This window comes from Zosterops lateralis (assembly GCF_965231275.1).
Source record: "Zosterops lateralis genome assembly, chromosome: 11".
Taxonomy (NCBI): Eukaryota; Metazoa; Chordata; class Aves; order Passeriformes; family Zosteropidae; genus Zosterops; species Zosterops lateralis.
In genome coordinates this window covers 21,811,636-21,836,921 of record NC_139771.1, presented here as the reverse complement: position 1 = coordinate 21,836,921, position 25,286 = coordinate 21,811,636, and the positions used below count along the sequence as shown (strand labels likewise).

Below are 25,286 nucleotides of genomic sequence, written 5' to 3'. Positions count from 1 at the left end.
CCCAGGTACTCTACTCAGTTGAAGACTGACAGCAAAGCCAAAACCCCAATATATAATCACTTAAAGAAGGTAACACACATGGTATTAACCTGTTCAAGCAGGAATAAAAGTCAAGCCTTTCTGCAATGAATGAGCCAAGGATTATCTATTCAGCATGAAAAAAAGGAAGTGTGAAATTATTTACCTGGAAGGATTCCAACAAATTGACCATATTGGAGAGGAAGAGCCTCCTGGCCTCTCTATTTTCACTTTCTCATCACCATTTTTGTTCCTTATGCTGACAATGCCGTTGAACATGCCCAAAGCAAGGTACTGGCCATCATTTGTCCAGCTGAGAAAACACATAAGTACTGAAGAGTAAACTACTGCAAACCAGCAGCAGGAAGGCAGGATGGTATAGAGCACACTCACACAGGAATGGGAGATTAAAATATCTTTCTAAGAGGGACTTCTGGGAGGTGGCTAGTAATCCTATGGTTTGTTTATGCATCTAAATCCACATTTATAGCAACAGCACACTCTACATCGAGAATATTTTATCACATACACAGAAGTAAAATAATAAATTAAAGTTGGTAATATTTGTATCATGTGCTAAGTCACAGATACATTTTGGGGATGGTAGTCTGGGGTCTATTCTGGTCTCTTCTCCAGTCAGATGAATGAGCTCAGCTAATGAACTCTTGCTTCAGGTTCCCCACAAAGGTAATTCCTTCTTCAACTGAAAACACCAACATGAGCTACATGAATACACGGGAATGAACTACAAACAAAAATTGCCATTATTTTTCCTCTAACTTCATTTTATTGTTGCTTCACAAGACAGAGGAACAGACAGACAAATAACCTAAGACATCTGCTCAAGACCAGAATATGTCTCTGATGCCTTCAGAAGGATTTGGTTATAAATAGAACCAAGCATAACCCAACATTTTGCTACAGAAAAAGAAGGAGGAAAAAGTCCTTTTTTTTTGAAGCTTCCATCTTACTTGAAATTATCTGTATTGAAAATAACTTAAATGACACAGATAACCCTTATAACTTACCTACAGCAAGTAATCTTGCAGCTTGTTTTGTGTTTAGAAACTGACTTCTGTTCAGGAGACCACAGACCTTGATGAAAGGAAACAAAAAAAAATGATAAATAAATATGTGCCACTGTTCAGACTGGAAACTAATACTGTCAGAAAACTCAGCTGGGATTTTAGAGGCATCAAAGTCTTGTCCAGTGCTAGAATGACATTTAAATACATATTATTTATTATTAAATGGGAAAGAAAATCCATCTAAATAATAGAGGGTGTCTCTGCAAAAAATTCCAGTAACAGAGCAGCACATTTGATCCTGTGACCCCTCACTACACTGTCCCACGGAGTTTAAGTGATTTAAATCAGTATCCAATATCACTGAAGGTTAGGTAGCTTTGTGTCCCATCTCTCCTGGAGTTATAGAGCTGCACCTATCTGTGCTTAGCTTAGCTCCAGCAGTAATGGAATGCACTGTCTCAATGGAAGAGTTCAAGGGAGAAGACATACCAAAATCCCCAGAGGAGCAGGATGCCAGCTGATGAGTGAGAGGATTGTATGAAACGCACTGGATGGAGTCATTATGCCTAGAATGAAGTTACAATGAGATTTCAATAAATCATTCTTAAATGTCCCTTTTCTGATTTCAGCAAGTGAGCTGAAAGCTTTAGCAGATGCCAAAATAATTGGATTGGTTTATAGTACATCAAGTAAATCTGCTATTACTGTAAAGTAAATCAGTAATAAACCTTGTAAAAACTGTCTCCAAGCAGGAGGATTTACTGTACTTCATCAAGATTACAGCAGCTGTGGTTTGTGAAATAGGACTGAAGGTTGCATCCAAATCCTAAACCAAGTGTGCTTGTGCAGTGACCAGCTAACACAAACCAACTCCTGATAAATGTGCACTCAGGAAACAGAACATGAAGTTGGTGCCTCAGAGGGCTGACTGACAACAGAGCCAGATGATTGAAATATTCTAAAAGTGCCAAACCCATCTTTAATTTGATTTTTGAGGCAGAATTATAGTTTATTATAGAAGACTGGTCATATTATGTTTCATTTTATTCTGACCTATTCTGAATTTCCCTAGTTCTCTGTCAGCCCTCTAAATTCACAGATTTCTCTGGACTTCCCACCTCCTTTTATGCCTTTAATTACTTTCCTGCCTCATTCAGATACTCCAGCCATTCTTTTCCTCCTCCCTCTCCTAATACCCCTTTTCTCTGACCTTAGTGAACCTTCTCCCAAATCTAACAGCTCGTGCTCTCTAATTGCAGCAGAGCATAATCAAAATTGCCTTTTGAGGCACAGAACTGAACGGCATCACTTACGTGTACTTCAGAATTCCTTCTAACTTTGAAGTCCAAATTATCACACTTTTATCAGCAGAGCCAGATGCGAAACGCTTGCCTAGGAATTAAGAGATAATTTAAATCCCACAGATACAAGAATCACTTTCAGTCCAAATACTGAATCAAAGAGAGAGCAAGAAGTTCTTGAACTTGACAAGGCTCAAGTAATAAAGGGGCTGACACTGAGTGCCTGGATGTGCTGTGCTTCCCCAGCCACGTGGAGTTCCAGTGGCTGTACTGCACCATTACAGGGCCTTGCCAGTAACCAACCAGCCCTCCCAGTGCTGTCCAGCCCCAGGCTGGAGACTGATGGGGACACTGACAAGTTAAACTGGTACTCTGTCACAGGAACTCCCATCACTCAAACTGCAGCAGCTGCAGGAAGAGCCCCAAGCCCACAGAGTGAGTCCCACTGAATGAGAGTCACAGACCAAGAGAGAACTGGAACAGAGTGCAGTGAGCAGGTAACACATGAAGGATCAGGAGATCAGGACACTCTCAGATAGGGGAACTACAGGAAAAAAACTCAGAGGCAGATGAGTAGTAGAAACAGGACTCTGTGAGGTGAGCCTTCTCCTCACAGTACCCATGAATACACACTTCACCAGTGCCAAACCCAATACTGAGGTCAAAGAGGAGGAGCAGTGGGAGCACAGCTCTTGGGCTCACAGCTGACCTTACAGGTACTGGTGCACAGCAGATCACACCCTCCACTGGACAGCAAACCCCAGCACCTGTTAAAGGACAAACCCCCAGCACTCCCACCCTGTGACTGAAGCAACCCCCATTCCCCATTTTCAGTGGGCAATCACAAACCAGGCTGACATGCCCAAGGTGTTATTTACCATCCTTGGCATAAGCCACGCAGTACACAGTGTCCTTATGTCCTTTCAAAGGCTGAATCAGAGTTCCATCAGAAGTGTCATACACCTGTTCAAATGGGGAGAAAAAAAACCCAATCTAAACATATAAACCAAAGAACTTACATTAAAAAAAAACCCTTCAGTGAATCACAGAACCACATTTTGGTGGGAAAGGATTTTAAAGCTCACTCAGTTCATGCCCTTGCCATGAGATCTTTAATTAGAGCAGGTTGCTCCAAGCCTCATCCAACCTGGCCTAAAACACCACCAGTGTGAGGGCTGGGATATGAAATTACTGAAGGCCAAGAGATCAGGCCCCTCCTTTTGTGTCTGCTTTTTGGATTTCATACAGTTCACACAAGACAAAACATTTTCTAGCACAGAAACAGCTTTCTGTAACATGATACTTCTTAAAAAGAAAAAAGTCAGTACTAGAAATAACATGCACAAAGGATATTTTTCAACAGCTTGTTTGGCAGCTTGTTTTGCATCTTATTGGCTTTTTATCTTTTATTTTTATATTTTACATTTTGCTGTTAAAACATCTTTCTACACATTTGATGTTTAAGCATAATAAATTACTGCAAAGGAGCATCACTAAATACATGATTCTGTTAGCCCTGAAAATAACACCTGCTTGTCCTGCAGGGCTGAACTCCACCTCTACAAACCATCCATCCCTTCCTGCAGTTCCTACACCTGCTCCATCTGAAAGCTTTGCAGGACCTGAGCTGCTCCTGCAGCAGCCCCAAGGACCCACAAAACAGTTTGAGGTGAAAGTTTCCACATCTCTCCTGTCACCACAAGGCCAGGACATGAGTTTGAGTCTCTCTCCATCACAGAGATTTTAATGAAATTGCACCAGCCCAGCCCCTGCACTCTGTGCCAGGACTAGGGGCAGGTTCATGGATCTCAAACCCCAGGCACGGCACAAGAGGATGAGATGACACAAATAACTTAAATCTCATTACTTTCGGAAATAGAGCTTAAAACTTGGTAAGAAATATTAAAAAGCTTCAAAACACTTTAGAATTGGCCCGCATTAATATGTATGTTGCTGTGAGGCTGCACTGACAGAGATAAGGGGATTTCAGATAGGTTATATTCACAAGTGAATGTGACGGAAATCATGCTCCTACGGCTGTAAAAGAGAGAGGACAGCAAGGTTTCCCTACCAGCAGCCTGTTTCCAGCAGCAATTATCAGCTGGGTCCCGTCCGGCTTGAAGGCGATGTCGTAAATACTGAGGGAAACAAACAAACCAAGAACCGCGTGTCAGGAGAGAGTAACAGATCCCCTGCCCGTCAGAAGTGCCGATGGCCAGCCCCGGGAAGGGCACAGAGCGTGGGTGAGACTGCAAACACCCTCCCGAGCGGGACCGACCCCGAGCCGGGAAACCCCCCTGCAGCCCCGAGCAGCCCTGGGAGGGGAACGGGCCGGCACATCCCCTGTGCCCTGATCGCTTACATCCCCTGTGCCCTGATCTCTCACATCACCTGTGCCCCGACCCCTCACACGCCTGTGCCCTGACCCCTCACACCCCTGTACCCTGAGCCCTCACATCCCCTGTGCCCTGAGCCCTCATATCCCTGTGCCCTGAACCCTCACAACCCTGTGCCCTGAGCCCTCACACTCCTGTGCCCTGAACCCTCACACTCCTGTGCCCTGAGCCCTCACATCCCTGTGCCCTGAACCCTCACACTCCTGTGCCCTGACACCTCACACTCCTGTGCCCGGGCCAGTACACTGCCTATGCCCGGGGCCCCTCACACCTCCTGTCCCCGGGCCCCTCACACCGCCTGTTCCTTGGCCCCTCACACTGCCCGTGCCCGGGGCCCCTCACACCCTCTGTGCCCTGAACGGTACACTGCCTGTGCCCGGGCCGCTCACCACTGCTCGGCCCTGTCGCGCCAGGTGAGCGCGGCCCGCATCCCTGGGGGCCCGCACGGCTCGGTACCGCCCGGCTCGGCTCGGTACCGCCGGGCACCGCTGGGCACGGCCGGGCCCGCTCCGCTCCCCGCCGCTGCCAGGGGCAACGCGCCTGCGCCCGGCGCCCGCGGGTCCGCCGGCACGCCAGGGGGCGCTGTCCGCCCCTCAGGGGACGCTCGCGCGGGGCGGGGCGGGGCGCGGGGCGGGGCCGCGAGCGGCGCGCGGGAAATGGCGGCGCCGGGAGCGGTGGAAGAGCCCGAGCCCAGCCCGGGCCCCGACCCCGGCCACAGCCCTAACACCGGCCCCGGCTGCGGGAACCACGGCCCGGCGGGGCCCAGCGCCGTCCCCCGCGGGTGGCAGCGGGTGAGCAGCCTCAGGCGGGCGGGCAGGACGGCCGGGAGGATCGACGTGTACTTCGTGAGGTGAGGCTGGGGCTGTCAGTGAGCTCTGTGTCACCTTTCTGGGCAGGAGCGCAGAAATGTGCCCACACAACGCCCTGAAAAGTGTTTTTGTCCTTTGTTTTGGGGTTATTTTTATGTGTTATTGAAGATTTTTAAGTAAAGAGCAGGAGAATGAGAAAGTCATTGCTAATTTACTTTCATTTCCTTTCACAGCCCTGAAGGGAAGAAGCTGAGGTCAAAAAGAGCACTTGTGGAGTATTTACAGAAAAGCGGGGAGACAACACTGGAAGCAGCAGATTTTGATTTCACAGCTCCTGGAGGGAGCACACGGCCAGGGCTGAGGAGACGTGGCCTGGGAGCTGCGAGGACTGACCTGGAAAAGGAGCATTGTCAGAGCAAAGTGCAGGAGCTCCAGGCACAGAATGGTGCTGAGGTTGGAATTCAGAACATCCAGGCTGGGAATGGACACCTGGAAGATGCCACAGCTCCTGTGGAAAGCACAGATTTAGTAACAGAAGGCACAAACCCAGAGCAGAGTTTGAAAACAAAAAGAAAGGGGGCAGATGGGAAAAGTGTCCAAACCAGGAAACGTGGGAAGGGCTCAGAAAGGAGGAACCAAGGTGACCCCAAGAGCAAGAGGCAGAGAAGAATCTCTAACACACGGGAGACCAAGTGTGTTCAGACCAGGAGGGGCCACAGACAGACAGACACACGTGGAGCTGACCCTGTGGATGCAGGGAAAGCTCTGTCAGGAATGCCCAGGGCACGGCTGAGGGCAGTGGCTGCCTCACTGAGGGAGCTGCCAGAGGAGGGGCCCTGCTCCAGGGACACACCTGCTGCCAGCCCTGGGGAGAAATGCTCCAGGCTGGGGACAGGGGCAGGGCGAGGTCCAGGGCAGCTGGGCAGGCAGGATGTTACATCTGGCACTGAGGTGGATCCTGAGCCGTGGGACAGGAGGAGCCTCCCAGCAGCTGGAATGGCACCAGGTGCGTGTGTGCAGAGCAGAGTGTGATGCCAGTCTTCACCTTCTGCCAGGCCTCTCCTGACTGTTAGGGCCTTGTGTTCTGCTCCAGGTCAAGCTGCTCTGACATCCAAATCTCATTTTTGTCCAACAGCATTTAAATTAATGCAGACTTACTCAAAAGTGAATCTTATTGTGCCAAGCTCTTAAGCTGTACAGTGTCAGACAATAATCTGGAGGAGATTTAAGGTACATTTGTGTTCTGTACATGAGAAGAATTCATTCTGCTTCCATCACAGCATAAAGCAGGAATGGTGTGTGAGACATGAGAGCAAAATACTTGGTCCTTTTCTGAATGCTGAAGTTTTGTTTCTTTACAGAAGAGTCTGTCCCACAAACACAAGTGGAGAGAAGGAAAACGAGTCCATATTTTTCCAGTAAATACAGCAAAGAAGGTATTGTATTTAGGGAAATACATTTTTTTTTTTTTTTAATGGGGAAGGGATAGGATGGCTCAGGATCAAGTGATGATGTGGAAAATTCCTTGCAGCTTGACACTGGCTGCAGCTGTGCCAAGTGGGACACAGTCCCCTGCAGCCCTGTAAAGGTGTGTGGGAGCTGCCATGGCTCCATCCATGCAGAGTGCCTCCACAAAAATGCCTCAGAGGTCTTCATTTTAATTTCTCTTTCATTAAATAGATAAAGCCATCCTTTCCTGTCTAATAAATGTTCCTGTGTTGCCCCTGTACAGCCCTCAGCCCACCCAGAAGGAAGGCCCTCAGGAAATGGACTCCTCCACGTTCTCCTTTCAATCTTATCCAAGAAACACTTTTCCATGATCCATGGAAGCTGCTCATTGCCACCATATTTCTCAACAAAACTTCGGGTAAGTAGAGAAGCAGGAGTGTAAATGTTGGGAGGTGTTATGGGGCTGGAACAGCTGCCAGTTTTAAATGAATTAATGAAATAAACTATTTTAATTTGTGTCACTGTGAAATAATAATCCTTAGCTGGTACTTTGCCTTGGAAAAGCTCACTTTGGAAAGCATATGGATAGTGCAGAAGGAGAACTCCATCCCAGCCTCCTGCTCACGGGGCTCTTTCACCAGGGAAAATGGCCATTCCAGTGCTCTGGGAGTTCCTGAAGAAGTATCCTTCTCCTGAGGTGGCCAGGGCTGCAGACTGGAAAGAGATGTCAGAGCTGCTCAGACCTCTTGGCCTCTATGAACTCAGAGCCAAAACCATCATCAGGTTCTCAGGTGGGTTTTCCTGACATCTGGAACAATCTTGGTTATGCTGGCAAAAGAGAAACATCTTTGATCCAAACGCTGCTCTGTGGCTCCTCCTCTACTGGGGGGGTTGGTGGGTTATTTTGTGCAGCATTTGGGATCCACGGGTGTTACCCCTGCCCTTAGAGGGGCAGCACGTTGTGACGTGGTGTGGACCCTCACAGAGGACAGCAGGCACAGCAGGGTCAAACATGGAAGGCTCTTTATTATCTGACTCCAAAAGCTTATATACATTTCGTACAGAGGGCCCAGACTGGCCCAAGGAGGTCACAACCTCCTGACTCCATTGGTCACTATGACCATCAGTCAAATTCTCTGTCAGACAACAAGAATGCAAAACATACTGATAAGTTCTAAGAATACACATTGTTTACATGCAGCAGCCTAAGATTCAGGCTGCTAAGACTCAAACACTTGAAACCAAGAAATGCAGGGACGACACACTGGTGTCAGGCAGGCAAAGCTGGTGATCCCAGTCTGAACTGGGGAAGAAATTCCAGGCAGTGTGTCCTGCAGGGGACCAGCAGTGTGTTGAAGAGACCTAAGCACCCACAGCACTGTTACAGGGGCCTCTGTTCAGGGTCACTCTGGTGACTTGCAGAAGGCTCCCAAGTGGGGATTCATGGCCTGCATTCACCAGGAAACACCTAAAACCTGCTCCTGGTGTGCAGGCAGTGAGGGCAGGGTGTGTGTGCAGGAGCTGATGCTGTGCCCTGCCCTGCAGGTGAGTACCTGAGCAAGGCCTGGCGCTACCCCATCGAGCTGCACGGCATCGGCAAATACGGCAACGACTCCTACAGGATCTTCTGTGTCAACGAGTGGAAGGAGGTGGGTGGTGCCTGCAGCATCCCCCCTGTGCCCGCTGACCCCCGGCACTGAAAAACCGACACTCGCAATGCTGGAGCAATGAGATATTTTAAGGTGTTTTAGTAAGTATTCAACATTTTTCCCGTGTCCCAGGTGCAGCCACAGGACCACAAGTTGAACGTGTACCACACGTGGCTGTGGGAGAACCGGGAGAGGCTGAGCATCGACTGAGCTGAGCTGGGGCTGACCTGGCCCCGCCACCTCCCATCGGGTGTAAATATTTGTGTGATGTCATGGCTGGGGGAATTGCTATTTTTTTTAATAAACGTGTCGCTGTGTTTGTAGTGCCCGTCTCTTCCTGCACTGCCCGCGGGGCCGGGGCAGCCGGGCTCTGCTGTCCCCGCTGCTGGACGGGGCTGAGCGGAGAGCCCGTGCAGGGAGCGCACCGGGACAGAGCAGACCCCGCAGCGCGGCCCTGGCCCTTCCCCCGGTGCCGCCGGAGGTACCGCTGCCCTCCCATTCTCATCCGGGCCCGGGCCCGGTGTGGCTCCGGCGGGAGAGGGGCCCGGGCGGGTTCTGGGGCCGCTCTCGGGCGGTGCCGGCCGGTGCCCGGTGTACGGTGTCCGGAGCGGGCCGGGACCGCCACACTCGGCTCCGCCCGCCCCGCTGGTACCGGCGGAAGGGGCGGGCGGGCACAGGAGTGACGCCACAGGTCCTGTCAGCTCCATACCCTCCACGCTGTTCGTGGCGGGGGGCGGAAGGCACCGATCTGGGCGCCCCCGCGGGACTGAACCTCTGTACCCGGTGCCAGCTCTCTGCGGCGGCGGTCTGGTCTCCGCGGGGCCTCGCCGTGCCCGGTGCCGTGTGTGGGACACCGGGGATCACACACCCCTGCCAGGACCGTCCCCGTGTCCCATAAGCGCCCGCGCGCGGGGCTCCTCCCTCTCTCGGCCGGGCCCGCGGTGGAGGCGCCATCGGCACCGGTGAGTCCGGCCGCGCCATCCGGGGCCATCCGCGCCCATCCGCGCCCCGCCGCTTCTGCTTCCCTCCCCTTCCCCTTCCCTCCGCCGCGTCTTTTTCCCGGGGCGCGGAAAGCGGCCCCCGCGGGCCGGGACCGGTGCTCTGCCTGCCGGCGCGACCCCGGGTGGGCGGCGCTGGGGCCTCCCCGGCCGGTTCCCGGGCGGCGATCCCGGGGCAGCGCTGGGCCGGGAGCAGGGCCGGGGCTGAGGGACGCGGGCGGGCGGAGCCGGGGGGTCTCGGTCGCTGTTGATGGCGGTGTGCGGCGCCGGGCTCCGGGCAGAGCATCGCAGGCCGCGGGGATGACACCGCGCCCCTCCCAGGATCGCATCTGGAGAGCTCCCAGTGCTCTGCCAGCTTCGGAGGCGGGAGGCAGAGCCTCAGCAGATGAAGACCCATTCCCTCGCCGGCCCGCCGTGGCCCGCGGGGGAAGACAGTCTGCGACACGCGTGGCCCGGGCAGCCGCAGCGCGCCCCGGCCGCGCCCCTCGCTCACCCCGCTCTGTCCCGCAGCCGCCATGCCCGCCCTCAGGCCGCTCGTGAAACCCAAGATCGTCAAGAAGAGAACCAAGAAGTTCATCCGGCACCAGTCCGACCGCTATGTCAAGATCAAGGTGAGGAGTTGCTGCAGGTTCCTGAGGACATGAATTTTGGGGTGCCTTTGGTGTAGGTGGTGAAGGAAAGCCCAGCAGGACGGTGCCAGCTGCAGCAGCTGGGCAGGGGGAGTGTGGAGGCTGGGGCAGGCAGCTTTGGGCCAGCTGTGCTCAGGGGGGTGTCGTTTGTAACTGTTCCTGCGTTTCTGCAGCGCAACTGGCGCAAACCCAGAGGCATCGACAACAGAGTGCGCCGGCGCTTCAAGGGGCAGATCCTGATGCCCAACATCGGCTATGGCAGCAATAAGAAGACAAAACACATGCTGCCCACGGGCTTCAGAAAGTTCCTGGTCCACAACGTGAAAGAGCTGGAAGTGCTGATGATGAGCAACAAGTGAGTGTATGGGGCCTGTACTCCCACCTGGGAGAGGTGGCATGGGCAGGGTGAAGTGAGGGAGGTCATTGCCTTTGAGAGCACAGATGCCATCACCATTCCCTCAGTGCCACTGGAGGGTGGGGGCACAAAGAGGCCTCGGGGCTGGCATCTCATCCCCTTGGTAGAAATACATTGGTGGCTGTGCCACATCTCTGGTAACCACGGTGAGAACTGGGGCTCTGGGTCAGACCTGGGCACAAGTCTGCTCCAGTGTTTGTTTTTGCTACAAAGTACTAAGAACAATAATTAACAACTACTTCTAACTGAGTCATTCACAAGAAAAGCTGAGCTGTTCTGGAGGGGAGCTCAGATGGGTCAGGCTTGGTGAGGGGTGGCAGTCATGGTTCAGTGCCCATGCAGTGATGCCCCCATGCTCAGCTGTGTCCCAGCACTGCTGGCAGGACAGCTCCAGCTCTTTCCCACTGTGGGATGGCTCCAAAGGCTCTGCCGTGGCTCTGGTGCTGCTGCAGCCAGGCCCAACACTGTCTGTCTCCAACAGGTCGTACTGTGCAGAGATTGCCCACAACGTGTCCTCCAAGAACAGGAAGGTGATCGTGGAGAGAGCGGCACAGCTCGCCATCAAGATCACCAACCCCAACGCCAGACTGCGCAGCGAGGAGAACGAGTAGCAGCCTCTGCAGCACAGGTGTATTTAATAAAGCCTCAGTCCAACCCGGGTGCTGTTTTGCGTGGGCAGGGGAGGGGCAACAGCCTGGGTTTGGCTCTGCTGTCAGGGGCACTCAGGGAGCAGTGACACGGTCAGTGAACTCAGGGCACGCAGCTTCACAAGTGTATTTTATTTTCAATACCACCCAGACAACAGATGTCCTTTCACACAGCACTATAAATACAATTCACATCAACCACTCTGTCGAAAGAGAAAAGAAAGCACAGAGCAGTTCATGGCTAGAGCAGTGTGTCATGATGGCCACGTCCTCTGGTTGGCTGTTAGAACCTTTGTCTCTTAAGGCATTTTCTCTTGCACAAAGCAGGATTTGAGCACAGCAGCCACTATGGGCTGTGTGCTTGCACCCCTGGCTCCTGACACTGACCACTGGTGCTCCTGCAATGCCTGCTGCTGATGTGTGACCAGGACCAGTAGACCTTTGTGGCTGGTGACACCAACATCGAGGTGCTCCAAGGGGAAAGAGAAGCCAGGGTTAGTGCAAAGCAAAGCTTGAAGCAGGGTTTGTCACTGGAACAGTCACTAATCATCCCTTGGGGAAGATGGTTGAGGTATTTTGCAGTCAAAACCATAAATATGAAAGCCAAGCAACAAAGCTTCATATTGCCCAAATGCCAAACTAAGCCCCAGGAGGAGGGTGGGGGTGTCAGGTAACCCCCTGCCCTGTGCAGCTTCTGCAGCTCAGCAGGTGCAAGTCTCCTTTCCCAAAAGGCCTGTGGGATGAACCCATTAATAAAGGCATGGCTTCCAGTTTTAAGCCATGTTTTTTAGTTAAATACTATAAATACATTCTTGGGCAATTTAAGGTAGAAAGTGCATGTGCAGTGAATAAAAACCTTTGTACTGCAGTAAGGAGTATTTGAGGAAGTAGTTTCCATTGTTTGTGGAACTACAACTGTGATTGCTTTGTGCACCCCTTAAAACTTTCTAAAAAATGGGACTATTCATCTTCCAGCTCCTCCCTTACATGAGGCTGTATTCCCCTCATCTCAGGTCTCATTCCAATTCTGAGGTGTCTGATACGAGTGCAGCTGGATCAAGCCAGTCACGTCCAGCTGTCACATTTCACACACCATCCCGTTTCTCCTGCAGCTGCCCAGGGACTTGGACTTGGCTGTGGCAGGAGAGCAGCTCAATGGCATTTATTCCACCCCAGCTGGTGTGTCTGGCTGGGCATCCCAAGGGCAGAACGGTGGTGGGGAAAAACATCTTAGCTCATGTCCATTGACTCTGAGGTGGGGAGGGAGGCAGAATCTTTCTGAATGCTCTCAAAAAGTGATGCCATTTCAGGGCTGGATCTGATCTGGGATGAAAACTCTGCCATTGCTGGGCTTTTCTCCACCTCGGGGATGGTCAGGAGAGCAGCCACTGCCCGCATGGCTGAGCGCTTCAGCTCATCCTGCTTCTCAAACTCCTGCTTCACTGAACCGGCTTTCACCTGCAAATCCAAAGCCCCGTTTTCAGCTGGCATTTAGAAAAGCCCGTACAGGCACAGAACCAACACAGCAGCAAAGACCAGCAGAGTATTTTCCAGCTGTGGGAGTGAGGGAAGTGCTGCTCAGCAGCACTGAGGGAGAAGGCCAGGAGCAGAGGCAGGGCCCTCAGTGCTGCTCTTACCTTGGTGGAGCAGGTGGCGCGGAGGGGCTCGATGAGGCGCTCGAGCCGCTGCAGCACAGCGCTGGGGCAGAGCACCGAGAGCCGCGCCAGCATGATGAACGTCAGCATCTGCCACGAGGGGAGGGAAACGGGTTGGTTCTCAGCACCCAGCTCTGCTGACAGCCTGGGCTGTGCCCACACCCTGCTGAGCTCCTCTGCACTTGTGCAAGGGGCTGTGCTAAGAGCTGCAAACGCAGCCCTGGCAGGCAGGGGGCTGGAGCTGCAGCTGGCCCAGGTGTGCGCAGTGCTGCAGGTGTCTCCAAAGGGCCGACAGCCCTGGGGACACTGCACCACCTGGCCTGGGGCTGTGGGGATACACAGCCCAATTGCAGCCCAGGCCCCACAGAGAAAATGCCATCAGTCAGGGCACAGCACCTACCCGAATGTCATAGTGGTCTTTCAGGCCATCCTCCACGTGGTTCAGGTAGTCATAGATGTCCAGCCGGTCCAGGCAGCTTTCCAGCAGGGTGTACATGCACTCGAAAGCAGCTTTCCTCACATCAAGGCCATCGTCCACTGTGTGCTTGAATGGCCCCATCTCTACCTGAACCAAGACAAACAGTACAGCTGTCACCAAAGAGCAGACAGGGACAGTCCACCTGGACTTCACAGGCTGCTGTGAGTCACCATGTGGCACCAGCCCAGCCCAGTTACCTCCCGGACGAGCTCCCGTCGCACTTTGGTTTCGTTGTACAGGCTGGGCAGGACAGTGTTCAGTAAATCCCGGATTAAGGAAGGCTTGTTGTGAGCAGCAGAATTAAACAAGGCTAAAGCCACACGGCGAACATTCAGGTCTGGATCCTGCAGAGTTTCTAAGAAGTCACCTGTGGGATAAGAACACATCTGTCAGTCCTGCAGCGAACAGGCTGCAACATTTTTGCAGTATTTTAAATGTGTATTGGTGTATATTTCAAGGAGGCTGGTTATGAGAGCTTTAAGGGTAAAATAACTAGTGGCACAGTCTGTTGGTGCCATTTGAGATGCTTTCTCTCAATTCTCTGGGATACAGTAAAGAAGCATGACTATCTTATGCATTTGGGAAAAAAAAACAGAGTGACTGGCTACCTCACCATGAAATCAAATCAGAAGCTTTGTTATTCAAGAAAGCTTTGTTACTCAAGTAAGTAAGGGGATTTTTCTTGCTTAGATCCCATGTGATCAAACTTCTCTGAAACAGGCCAGTTTTATACAGCAGATCCATGTGTGGGCTCCCTGGACATCGAACACTCCTCATGTAGATTATACTTTTGAAGATCCTTTTTGTGGGGTGCTGGAATTCTGAGTTTAAATGCAGAAAGAAGTTAAGCACTCTAAAAAACAATGGAACATGCCCACGAGCAAGGCATCAGTGCTTTTAGCAAGGACTCATAGTACAGTGTTGCTGTTTAATCCCAAAAGGTGAGAAACACTGATAAAAACTAACTGGACTAGATGAATTTCACAGAGGAGTGGAAAATCCCTGAGCTGCTAACAACACCCAACCTCTCATGCCCCCAGCTCACACCAAAACCAGCCTACCTATGCAGTCTTTCAGGAGAGCATCAATGGGCTGAGGCTGGTCTGTAATTGTGAACTTGATGGCAGTAACCACGGTGCTCCGGGCATGTGGGGAGTCTGCAATGAAGACGGGAAGAAAAACAGTGAAAGATCAAGAGAAAAAATCACTGCTGTAACTCTCTAGTACATATTCTACCCTTGGTCCTGTTACACGTGTTATAAGGCAGTAGAGGAGTCTTATCAACTCTGTTTGAATCTGCTCCTGCACAATCTGGTGTACTTAGTCCCTGTTCCCAGCACCCTCCTGCTCTTGTGTGGACCAGTGCTCCTCTGATGGGATCAGAGAGATCCCTCTTGTTACCTGCTCTCTTCTCAACTGGCTTTGCTCCCTGTTGTACCCACAAGCAATTTACAAAACGAATTTCCATGAAAAGGCAGCATTTCTCTGCTCTGGCCATTTCCCTACCCATTACCTGCCGAGAGCTGTTTCCTCAGCCGGGGCAGCAGCTCATCAGGGTTCACCAAAGTCAGCTTCCCCAGGCACTCTGCCACCACGTTGCGTGTCCCCTCCTCTGTGCACTCACAGTGCTTGAAGAGCAGAGCCCAGATAGCCTCCACGTAAGGCGCCAGGCTGTCAGCTGGGGAGGAGCTGATGACTTCCTTCAGGGAGTGCAGCAGCAGGTACTGTCTCTTGGGCTGGCTCCCGATGTCCTTCAGCACGAAGGGCAGATACTCCTTCAGGTTGCCCACGCTGACGTTGCCCAGCGCGTAGGCGGCGGCGGATTTCACCTCCTCGCTGGGGGAGGCGAACGCGTCCAGGATGACGGCTCGGAGCTCCCTCTGAGCACTGAGGTTTGTGCTGCGCCCCACCTCTGCCAGGAAGAGGAAACCCAGCACCTGAACACCAGGGCTGGACTTGGAACTTTTCACGTCCTGGATGAACTGGTTCACTGTGGCAGGGGCTTCCTTTGGGCAGGCTGAGGACAGGGCTGCCACACACTTTGCGATGGAGTGATACGCCTGTTTGTGCAGCGTCGGCGAGGCCCCGGCCGAACCCGAGGAGTAAACTGGTGCTGTCAGCTTCTTTGTCAGCTCTGAGTAACCCATGGCTGCTGTCTTTGTCAGGACCAGTGCCTGGAAGAAGTCAATGATGGCATTCAGCGCCCCTCCTTGAAGCAAAGGTGAGTGGACAAGCTGAAAGATTTCTTCAAGGACGGAGCCGCTGATCTTGGAGATACAGGATGGATAAACTTTGGCCAAAGTTGTGAGGAACATGATGGTCACCTGGGACACGTGCATGTCATTCTCAGTAATTAAGACAGGGAGCTCTGTTAGCACAGCCTCAATCATGGCAGGCTTGAGGCTGTCGCTGTAGTTCTTCACCAGGATGCTCAGAGCATTCAGAGTACTCAGTTTCAAGGCACGTTGATTCTTTCTCAAGAAGGAAGCTAGAATGGGGAGACCTTCCCCTAGGATGGGTCTCAAATCTATTTTAAGTGGAGAACTAGCAATTAAGGTTAATGCTTTGACTGTTGTCAGTCTGGTGATTTCATTTTTGAGCCTCTCCAGAAATATCTTCAAGGTTGGCTGGAGGTCAGTGCTTAAATGATCTCCCAGGTTGTAAATGATTTGACCCATGCAGGAGATGGCACGTTCCTTCACCTCCTGGTCGATGTCAGCTGCTTCCAGCCGCTTCAGAGTACCAGGGAAAAGGTCCTTCACATAGGGCTTGGCATCAAAGGTGCAAGGTTTGTCCAAAGGCCTGATAACTTTCACAAGCTGCTGAGTTACCAGCAGAGCTTCTGACGTGATCTTATAAAAGGGGTCTCCAATACAGGCCACAACAGAAGGCAGCAGGGCTTTGATATGAGGGTGAAATACCTCAGGCTGGTGGTTGCAGAGAAGGATGTGGAGGAAGGACAGTGTGTCGATCCGCATGTTGGAGGAGCTGGATTTATCCGCCAAGGAGAAAACAATACCTGTGCAGAAGAAAATATGTCATATTTTTCCCAAAGAAGGAGGTTCATGGATCCAGCCAGGGACAATCACAGGAGACTTTTCTCATACAATCACACCAAAAGCAAAGGCGGGACCTGAGCCTTCCAGCAGTAGGATGCTTCATAAGCTCACAGGCCAGAGAAAAATGTGGTGGTGCAAATTAAAGAATCAGTCAATATAAAGAATTTTTTTTAAACACCCCACTGTATTTTGCAAAAGGAAATGACATTTTTATTTCTGATCTCAGTGTGGTAACAGCACAATTCCAGCTGCTTTCAGAGGAGGCTGGAATAGGCCCTCCCAAAAGTATCTTCTCAAGGGACTGTGGAAATGAACTTGATGTTTTTATCCTGGCTTTCAGTGCAGAGGCCAAAATTAATATGGGAACTGTTCAGCACATCAGCACAGAGCAGAACTTCATGTGTTTGTCCTAACACTGAGCAGAATAACTCACAGGAATAAAACTGTAACACACAGGCAAGGAGCACATGTGTTCAGAATGGATTTTGCCAAGTCTGCTGCTTCACCCCAGACCACAGAGAAGCTTACCAGGGATAAGTGCAGGTATATGGTCTGCCAGGCAGCCAGGAAGAACACTGGCCAGTTCTGTCAGAAGGCTGAAACAACCCTGTCTTGATTTGATGCTCTTTTCTTTGAGCTGCTTGTGCAAGGCCTTGATGATGTTGGGAACCTGCAGTTTGGAGAACCAAATGAGAAGGGGACGCCTCAGTCAACCAGCTGCTCTCAGAGGCTCACTTTGGTACATTTCTACCAGTTTATTGAATGAATTTCCTGAGCAACAGCTGCAGTAAGGCACCAGCCAGACACTTCACCCAGAAGCCACCCTGCCTCAGCCTGCACACTGCCAGGGCAGTGCTGGCTGTACCCCCAGGCTCCTGTGCTGAGCCAGCACTCTTCCCCTGGGCCAGTAAACTGCCAGCCCTCTAGATGCCTGCCCCAGGGCTCCTTCAGCTAGCCACATTCTCAAGGTGGCAGCAGTAGTACCTACTGCTCATTGCTTTGTGATTTAACCCAGCCACCACCTGCTCACACACCTGGTTCTGAAGCATTGTCAGGGGAACGTCATCCTTGCCAGAGGCATCGGCAGAGTGCAGCCAGCTCTGGGTAGGCAGCGTTTGCTTCAGCAGGGAGATGTAAGCATTGAAGATGTCAGCTTTGACATTCTCCTCCCTCTCTTTGAACCTGCTTATCAAGGCTGGGGAGAGAGTTCTGTAGAAGTCCTGCAGGAGGTCGTGCCTGCTGCTGACAATGGCCTCCAGGCACTTGGCCGCGGCCCTGCGGACCTTCCAGCTGATGTCGTCGTCGTCACTGTACTCGTCGTCGCTTTCTAGAAACAACACAAGGGGAAACAAGGTGCAGCATTATGAGAAAACAGGAGCTAAAGGACCACTTGATCCTCAGAGCTGCCCTCTCCAGGAGGAGAAAGCAGGAAGGGGAGAAATGTTAACCCCGTTTTCTGCTGAGCACAGCCATCCTCACAAGCAGGCACCTTGCTCTTCATCCTCCCCATTTTCAGTTTCCATCATGTCTTCCTCTTCCTCCTCATTATCATAGTTGTAGTTTGGGTCAAAGGTAATGTACTTCAAACACAGTCCCATAACACTGGCGATGTGAGGGTCCATTTCCTTTGGGCACCTATCACAAACAAAAATTTTAAGAGTTAATCAGAGAGTAAGCTATTTTAAATATCTAAATATTATTAATCTCAAAAGGATCACAAAGTGCTTCACAGAGCATGTGAACATTTTGATAACATGAGCTAAACCAAAGATGCTCCTTCCTGCTGTGCATGAAGCAAGGCCATATTCCCTTATGGGGAGGATGCAATAATTTTTATAAGGACAAATAAATATATCAATTGCCTACACCCTGTTGGGAGGACTAAGTTAAAACCAGAAGATTTGACAAGCAGGAAGGAATAGTTTTGTCCAAAGTGGTCTGCAGCTGGGAATGCTAAAGATGTCAGTGTGAGAAAATTCAATTTATTATACCTACATCCTCTGCATGTTTTCAGAAGTACAATTCCTGTGGAGAGATAATACACTCTCACAGACATCCATGAAGCCTTTGGTTAGAGTGAGGCAGGCAGTGAGCCCCCTTGCCCTTCTCTCAGCTGGGATAACTAAGCCAAACAGAGCCTGTGTCCCCATGTGTCCCTGTCACCCAGTGTTATTAGCAAGGCAATGAAATAAACCTACTGTTGGCATTTCAGTGTGGTTTGATGGTGGCCCTTGGTTACCTGTATTGCCAATTCACACATACACACCCTGGTTGAATCCTCCCTTCCCAGGAGAACACCTCAGCAGCTCTGCAGGGCTCCTTTTCCAAGCAGTGAATGTTTGACCAAACAACAGGAGAGCTGCAGCTCAGCAGCTCCTCTGCCCACCCCCCTTGCCTGCCTCCAGCTCCCTCTGTGCACCAGGAGTGAGGCAGTTCCCTCTGGCTAAGGAACACTCCAAGGACAAGGAAAACTCCCACTCCTGCAAAACCAATACAGAAGGACAGCCTCCCATGCTGAGGTAAAACAGCTTCTGATTCCAGTCCAAGCCTGCATGTGCAGAAGAAATTTCATGTGTGAACTGTCTTCCTAACAGGAATACTTGCAGGAAGACCCTCCTTTGAGGATGCTGAAGGTATGGATATTTACTCCAGGAGGACGGGGATGCATTGGATGGTGCAGAGGCATTCCCCAAGGGTACTCACCTTCTCACAAAGGACTCAAAGGCCTGGAAACAGTATTCTCGCAGCTCGTCATCATCCACGTTACAGTACTGAACAATCAGAGGAATTATCTTCTCCAGGTGTTCTCCTGGGAAAGACAAGGCAAACAGCAGTGAAAAACCATTCCAGCCTTCACTCACCTGGGCAGCTGACAGCTCAGCCACCTGCCACTTCCTTCCTGTGCCTGGTATTCCTGCCTCAGACCTCAGGGGCTAGGAGCCAGCAGCCCATCAAAACCAGCTGTGCTGGCTTTCAGCAGCTGATCCCTGCTCCCTGTCTGCAGCCCCCTGTTGGCATTTCAGTCAAAGCAAGAGCTGTGATTAGAGATCTCTTAGGACCTAATCTCAACTCTGGCAGGTCTTTTAGACAAGTAATACAATATATTGCCATCCCCTCTGTCATTTAAAAGGGGCTGAATCCACTGACCTAGTTCATAGAGGCATTAATTCAAATCAGGGAAGTGCTGCAAGATCTTGAGGGGAAGATCTTAAATCATTAGTGAAGGGCAGCCAGAGAGATACTCTGGTGTCTCTTTTCCAAGTGGAGATCAGAGAACCAGTCCAGAACCACAGAGGGGATCACCAGCACAAGCCACTAATACATTAACAACAATGAGCACTCTTTTTTTACCACTAAGACAACCTGCTCTAAAATGCATGTTCATTTCCCAGCATCATTTCAAGCTGGCCACTCTACCTATGCGGTGCCCAGCCTGCCTGCTGATGCCAGCCACACACTGAATGTACGTCCTGGTGGTGGATGTGGACTCGTTCCTCTTCAGCTCTGCCAGCAGATGCTCTGTAAGCTCTGAGAAGATGTTTCCACTGCAGGTCAAGACCAGGTGCCCCAAGGCAATGATGGCCCGTTTACGTACAGCCAGCCTGGGGCTCGTCAGCTGGGGCAGCAGGCACGTCAGGATGGAGGAGTGGAATGAGTAGAGGGTTCCTCCCAACCTGCAATGAACAGAACAAGGCACAAGGTGAAACTCAAAGGCTCAGAAAAAAGCCCTCTTGGCAGCAACAAATCTTCAGCTGTGGAGACTTCAAGCACATTGTGGGGAGGGGGAGGAGAAGGGTGGGTTTGTAATTTTGGTCTGAACACTGACTTGGTCTGTAAAACACAGGGAGAGGTTATTTGTCTCCATCATGGAGGAGTTTTTGACTGTGTCCTTCTGGATGACCCAAGGGTGTGCTAATAATTTCCTGCATGCAGATGACATACGACACTGTCACTCTGACTTATGCAACAAGAGGCAGCCAGGAATAAAAAAAAAGCATGTGTGATGGGCTCATAGGGCTAAAATAAACCTCCCTGCTTCGCCCTCACTCCTCCACGTTTGTGTGAGCTAAGCTTCTGTGGGATCCATCACCAGAGGCACTGCCATTCCCAAGCACAGAAAGGCTTGGCATGTTATCTCTCCTCCCTGCTGGGGACCTGCTCTACTCAGATATTCCCTAGGAGCAGCCAACCAAATCCTGTGTTTTTAAGTCCCAATAATAGGATTAGGGAAATAAAGAAATCAAAAGCAGACATATCCTTGCAGCCCCCTTCTATGCACAGCTGCCAGAAGGAAATCCTCTGGTACCTGCTCAGCATATCTGACAGGATGTCAAGAGCTTCCAACTGCACGGACACATCCTCCTGCTTGCCAATGGCTCCTGTCAGCTGGGCTGTGATCTTTTTGCACACATTTGCTGTCATGGTGGAACCTGCAAGACAGATATTTTTCCCTGCTGTCAGTTGACAAGGAGTCTTTGCTGCTAGGAACCATTCAATCCCTTGTACACTGAAAAAAGAAATCACCACTGGGAGATCTAATCAGGACAGATTAATGAGATGGCTGCAGAGGAAAATCCTGTTGTTGGGAGCCTCAGGTATCCCCTGAAAAGCTGATGCATTTTGGGGATACATAGTTCCAAGTACAGGTCAAGTTTTCATTTCATTCCATCTTTCATCCCATTGATACCTCAGCTCTACGGTCCCTCCTCCTGATTTCACAGATTGTCCTCTGGCAGGTGAGTAAAGAATTGGTAACTTTTAGGCTCTGGACTCTACATTTCCCCCTGTTGGCCAAGGGCTGTGACTCCCCGTTCCTCAGTGACAAAAGGGGACAGACAGTGTACCTGTGGCAGCTGGTGGCAGCTCAGAGATAACAGTTTTGAGGCCGATGCTGGAGATGTCCCGCAGCTGCTCCTTGTCTGACAGCATGTTGGTGCAGAGCGTGTCCACGATGGTCTCCACCTGGTACTCCTTCACCTTCCCAACCAGCGGGCCCAGGCTGCGGGAGGAGAAGCCAGTCAGGATGAGGGACTAATCCAACTGTCCATTCCTTCAGACCATCACACTGCTCCTTCCTAAAGATCCTGGCCACCTATCTGGGAACGACTGACATTCTGCTCTAAGCACCTCCTTAGGCACAGAAAGGAAATATTCCTGATCCATTCTGAGGCCTCCTCATTATCACACTCTGGATGGATGAGAGACTGCAATGAGCATGGACTTACTGCAGATACAACCAGAGATTAACAGGCAAAGTAGAGAAGTTGGTCCTCTGCTCAGTGCCCAATTGTTTTGCTTTAAAACCCAGAATAAACCAACCCAAACCAGGCAGAGACAGGAGCGGGGCCAAAAAAAGTCAGGACAGTGGGAATCAAAAAAGAAAGGGCCAAAAGAAAGGGAAAGAACAGGCATAGAAGCAGCACGTGGTTGAAAAGAAGGGAATATGAATAGGCTCCACAGCAGGAAAAATAGAGGAACCCAAAGCTGTCTTTAGATGGCCCACCTTTCTGGAGCCCTGGGCTGAACTGAGCCATTCAAGGGCATTTCTAGACTGAACATGCCCACTTAGCCATGCTGGGGAAAGAGATGGGAAAGAACATGTCAGCAGCAGGATCCCTTTATCAGAAGATTCACTAATAGAAGAACCTGCTGCTTTTGTTCATTTTGATTAAAAAAATATGGGAATGGTCAAAGGCAAAGCAACAGCACAGGCTGCACTCAGAGTAAAGGCAGAGAAAAATCCAAGTGCATTATAAAGTTCAATGAAAACTCCCTTGAAGAGAAGGATTTGGACCTAAAATTAAAGCCCATAAGGGCAGTACATGTTTAGTACCATTGCTATCAAAGACAGATTCATGGAGAAATTCAGCACTGGATTTCAAAGCCTGAGAAAGGTCAAAAGCTTGATGACCAAAATTTAAATTGTGCTTCTCCCTGAAGCAATAAAATCTTGGGGATCTGCCTTCCATGTGGTAAGGTTTAAATAGGATCACTGAAGCACTTCCAAAATCATCTCTTGTTGCCCCTTGTGAGAGTCTACAGAGAAAGTGCAGTGCCTGCAAGAGAGGGCAAAGCCCCTCGCAAAGGAGGTTTGAGGGAGGTGTCACGGGCCAGGCTCTGCTCTCACACACTCACTGCAGTCTGTGGTGGTTTTATTAGCCAGGGAACGTGGCTGTTACTTTCTAGGCTCTTACCATTTGACAGCGAGGTTCTGGACTTCCCCATTTTTGTCCTCCAGCAATTTCAAAAGCATTTTCACAACTTTTTTCTCACTGTCTTCATCTAGTTTTATTGAATCTTTCTGCAGTTCCATCATCAGGTCATTGGTGGCCATAAACCTGCAAGGACACAGGGAAAAAGTGGATTGGCTGATGTGCAGACACAAATGCATCACCTTTGCATCACCTGGGACAGAACTTGGCAACTGGTGCTTGTGACCAAAGAGTAACTTACAGCACTGTCTAAGAAAAAGGAAAATTACTATCTTAAAAGTAGATAACTACCTAACAGGGGTCAGGTAAACAAAAACTCTAGAAGTGGCACTCAGCATGTGTATTTTTTCTCAGTGACTAAATAAAGATGGCTAACTATGCCAGAAAAAAATGATGATAGGTTTTTTCACCATTTTTTCACCTGGCATAGGAAAAGCAGTCTGGGGTCTAAGAACGCACCTAGCTCTGTTCTTTCTGGCTAACTTAGCACTGATAATATGACCCTACAGATGGACAAGCCCTATCACTTTCAAAAATGAAAAAAAAGTCATGATTCCATGCAAACAACACCTCAGAACTGCACTAGACTATATTTAGATTGCTGTGAGCAAAACCAATCAAGTATTTATCACACCAGATTAGAAAGAAAAACAAAGACCCAACTGACAGTCAGATTTCTAACAGGAACAAAATGGATATTGAGAAATTCTGGAAAGTATCTATTTTCCCAGGAGCAGGAAATGCAACAGGTGCTAGTATAGGAGTCGGAGGTTCTAAGAAATCTTAGTGTGGCTATCGTGTGTTAGCTGCTTTCCAATGTTAGCCCTGCACAGAATGGATGTCTAACAGGAACCACAAAATCTCTTGTTACAAAATGAAAGCTCCTTTTAAAATTAGGCTCTGATGTCACTCATTCAGCACATAAGAGCTCCCATGTACAGGTCATCGTTTGAGGCTTCAGTCTGCACGCCCATTCCAGAGCAGTACGTCTGGAACAAGGCACTGCTGTGGTGTTCCACAGCCAGCCTGAAACCCAGAGTGAGAAAACAGCAGTGATGTGCCCTAAGATGTTAACGTGCAATCTATTTCTGATTCTGCAGGAGCTCTTCAGCTGCACTCTGCAGTTCAGTGTCTGTCGAACCAGCATGACCAATTATGGCCACGGGCTGCACGGAGCCTTCCACGGCAACACATCCAGCCCTGGACTCTGCCTGCTGCCATCCTGCCCCAGGACCTTGGGATCCCACAGGCAGCTCCAGCTGTGGGGGAACAAGGGAAACTCGGTGCTGTAACAGATCATGTTTGCCCGTGTGCTGGGAGGGAGTGACCCTGCAGTACCTCTGTGACATGACCTGTGCCTGTTGTTGGGCACACCTCGTTTGGAGTGTTAACTGTAAATTCTTTGAATAAACTGTTTGCACAACTGCTCCATCACTGACTTCTTTATAAAGTACCTATTTTAACATCTGAGAACATCAGCAGCTTCTACAAAAATCAACCTACTTTTACACTATTACTAACCCCCCTCCTAGACCTCAAAATACCAAGTCTGGCCCAAACATCACCTTTCAGGTTGGTGCTGGGAGAACAATATGCTCAGGAGTGAAATCTTTCATACGTGTCAGTTTTTATTACTTTTTACAGAGTGCCTTACACATCAAGCCATCCATCTAACCCTAAAGAGATGTCAATTTTTCTGCTGACATAAACGAAGAAATAAAAGCACCTCAGCCCTGTGGGGGAGGCACATTCTCCCATCGCACAGCAAAAGCTCTCCAGGCAGCCTGAGCAGAGCCAGTATGAGCAGCATTCGTCACCCAGGAACTCGGGGTCTACTCACCCCTTTTAATGCACTGATTATCTCACTAATTATCAAAACAAATTAGAAGCATTTCTGCTACGATGTTCTTTATCCACAAAACAAATAACAACTTGAAGTCCAGCTGCCCAGACTTATTCCCCCTTCCACTTTCATCAGGCACCCATCTAGGCGAGGGAGGGGAGCACCGTTGGCTTTTCTAAATCCCCCCCGCAGCTAGGACACAGCCGGCTTCAAACGCTGTAAATAAACCCGGTGCAAATGTCAGGTCCCAGCACAGCCGCCCCTCGGGGGGCAGGAGCAGCCCCCTCCTGCAGGGCCCCGAGCGCCGCTGGCGGGGGTTTCCGCCCGCACGGCCCGGCCCGGCCCGCGGTGCCGCACCTGAAGTCCTTGTCGGTGGAGGTCATCTTCTCCAGCAGGCTGGAGATGTGGTACGAGACGCTGGCCATGGCGGAGGGCTCTGCGGGGCCCGGGCTCGCCGCCCGCTCCGCTCCGCTCCGTGCCAGGCGGCCCCAAGGCGGCGGGAGGAGCCGGGCCCGAGGGCTCTGGGGGCCGGGGCGGCGGCCCTGCCGGTACAGGGCTGTGTCCGGGCCCCGGCGGTGCCTCCGGCGGGCTGGGCTCGGGGTGCCCGGGGCAGGACGGGGCAGGCCGGGCCCTCTCCCGCCGCTCGCCCTCTCGTGCCCAGCCGAGGCAGCGGCCGCCCCCGGAACTCGGCACGAGCGGA

The 25,286-nt window shown here is 50.9% G+C and overlaps 4 protein-coding genes across 5 annotated transcripts in view; 2 read left to right on the top strand and 2 right to left on the bottom strand.

Moving 5' to 3' along the window:
* Positions 1 to 5,208, bottom strand: part of IFT122 (intraflagellar transport 122) — a 28,006-nt gene extending 22,798 nt beyond the window's left edge. For both annotated transcript variants that reach the window (XM_083869801.1, XM_083869802.1), the window contains exons 1-7: positions 5,133 to 5,208; positions 4,419 to 4,485; positions 3,226 to 3,310; positions 2,360 to 2,438; positions 1,536 to 1,612; positions 1,047 to 1,113; positions 185 to 331 (exon numbers count right to left, since the gene is read on the bottom strand). In XM_083869801.1, the coding sequence (XP_083725927.1) occupies positions 185 to 331; positions 1,047 to 1,113; positions 1,536 to 1,612; positions 2,360 to 2,438; positions 3,226 to 3,310; positions 4,419 to 4,485; positions 5,133 to 5,173 (563 nt within the window). In that variant the 5' untranslated portion in view covers positions 5,174 to 5,208. The remainder of the gene's footprint in view (positions 1 to 184; positions 332 to 1,046; positions 1,114 to 1,535; positions 1,613 to 2,359; positions 2,439 to 3,225; positions 3,311 to 4,418; positions 4,486 to 5,132) is intronic.
* A 191-nt stretch (positions 5,209 to 5,399) lies between these two features.
* Positions 5,400 to 8,950, top strand: MBD4 (methyl-CpG binding domain 4, DNA glycosylase; the record flags this gene model as incomplete). The annotated part of the gene is made up of 7 exons (XM_083869292.1): positions 5,400 to 5,593; positions 5,786 to 6,558; positions 6,914 to 6,988; positions 7,285 to 7,419; positions 7,643 to 7,792; positions 8,547 to 8,650; positions 8,783 to 8,950. 7 exons carry the CDS (start codon positions 5,400 to 5,402, stop codon positions 8,858 to 8,860), a joined length of 1,509 nt encoding a protein of 502 aa, XP_083725418.1. The 3' UTR covers positions 8,861 to 8,950.
* A 525-nt stretch (positions 8,951 to 9,475) lies between these two features.
* RPL32 (ribosomal protein L32) lies at positions 9,476 to 11,346 on the top strand. The gene is made up of 4 exons (XM_083869629.1): positions 9,476 to 9,612; positions 10,159 to 10,259; positions 10,451 to 10,632; positions 11,174 to 11,346. Exons 2-4 carry the CDS (start codon positions 10,164 to 10,166, stop codon positions 11,301 to 11,303), a joined length of 408 nt encoding a protein of 135 aa, XP_083725755.1. The 5' UTR covers positions 9,476 to 9,612; positions 10,159 to 10,163; the 3' UTR covers positions 11,304 to 11,346.
* A 110-nt stretch (positions 11,347 to 11,456) lies between these two features.
* LOC310913841 (cullin-associated NEDD8-dissociated protein 1-like) lies at positions 11,457 to 25,030 on the bottom strand. Its single transcript, XM_083869628.1, has 15 exons — positions 24,944 to 25,030; positions 22,726 to 22,869; positions 21,376 to 21,530; positions 20,838 to 20,961; positions 19,949 to 20,205; positions 19,235 to 19,340; positions 18,021 to 18,166; positions 17,566 to 17,858; positions 17,060 to 17,201; positions 14,986 to 16,491; positions 14,534 to 14,629; positions 13,670 to 13,839; positions 13,395 to 13,559; positions 12,977 to 13,084; positions 11,457 to 12,797 (listed from the first exon to the last, which is right to left on the bottom strand). Exons 1-15 carry the CDS (start codon positions 25,009 to 25,011, stop codon positions 12,570 to 12,572), a joined length of 3,708 nt encoding a protein of 1,235 aa, XP_083725754.1. The 5' UTR covers positions 25,012 to 25,030; the 3' UTR covers positions 11,457 to 12,569.
* Positions 25,031 to 25,286: the final 256 nt, after the last annotated feature.

Coding starts and splice junctions, on each gene's coding strand:
- RPL32 (XM_083869629.1), top strand. CDS start 10,164: ATGCCCGCCCTCAGGCCGCTCGTGAAACCCAAGATCGTCAAGAAGAGA. Junction 10,260..10,450: donor ACCGCTATGTCAAGATCAAG/GTGAGGAGTTGC, acceptor GCGTTTCTGCAG/CGCAACTGGCGCAAACCCAG. Junction 10,633..11,173: donor GTGCTGATGATGAGCAACAA/GTGAGTGTATGG, acceptor TGTCTCCAACAG/GTCGTACTGTGCAGAGATTG.
- LOC310913841 (XM_083869628.1), bottom strand. CDS start 25,011: ATGGCCAGCGTCTCGTACCACATCTCCAGCCTGCTGGAGAAGATGACC. Junction 20,962..21,375: donor GCTGCCACCAGCTGCCACAG/GTACACTGTCTG, acceptor TCTGTCTTGCAG/GTTCCACCATGACAGCAAAT. Junction 13,085..13,394: donor AAGACCACTATGACATTCGG/GTAGGTGCTGTG, acceptor CCCTCGTGGCAG/ATGCTGACGTTCATCATGCT.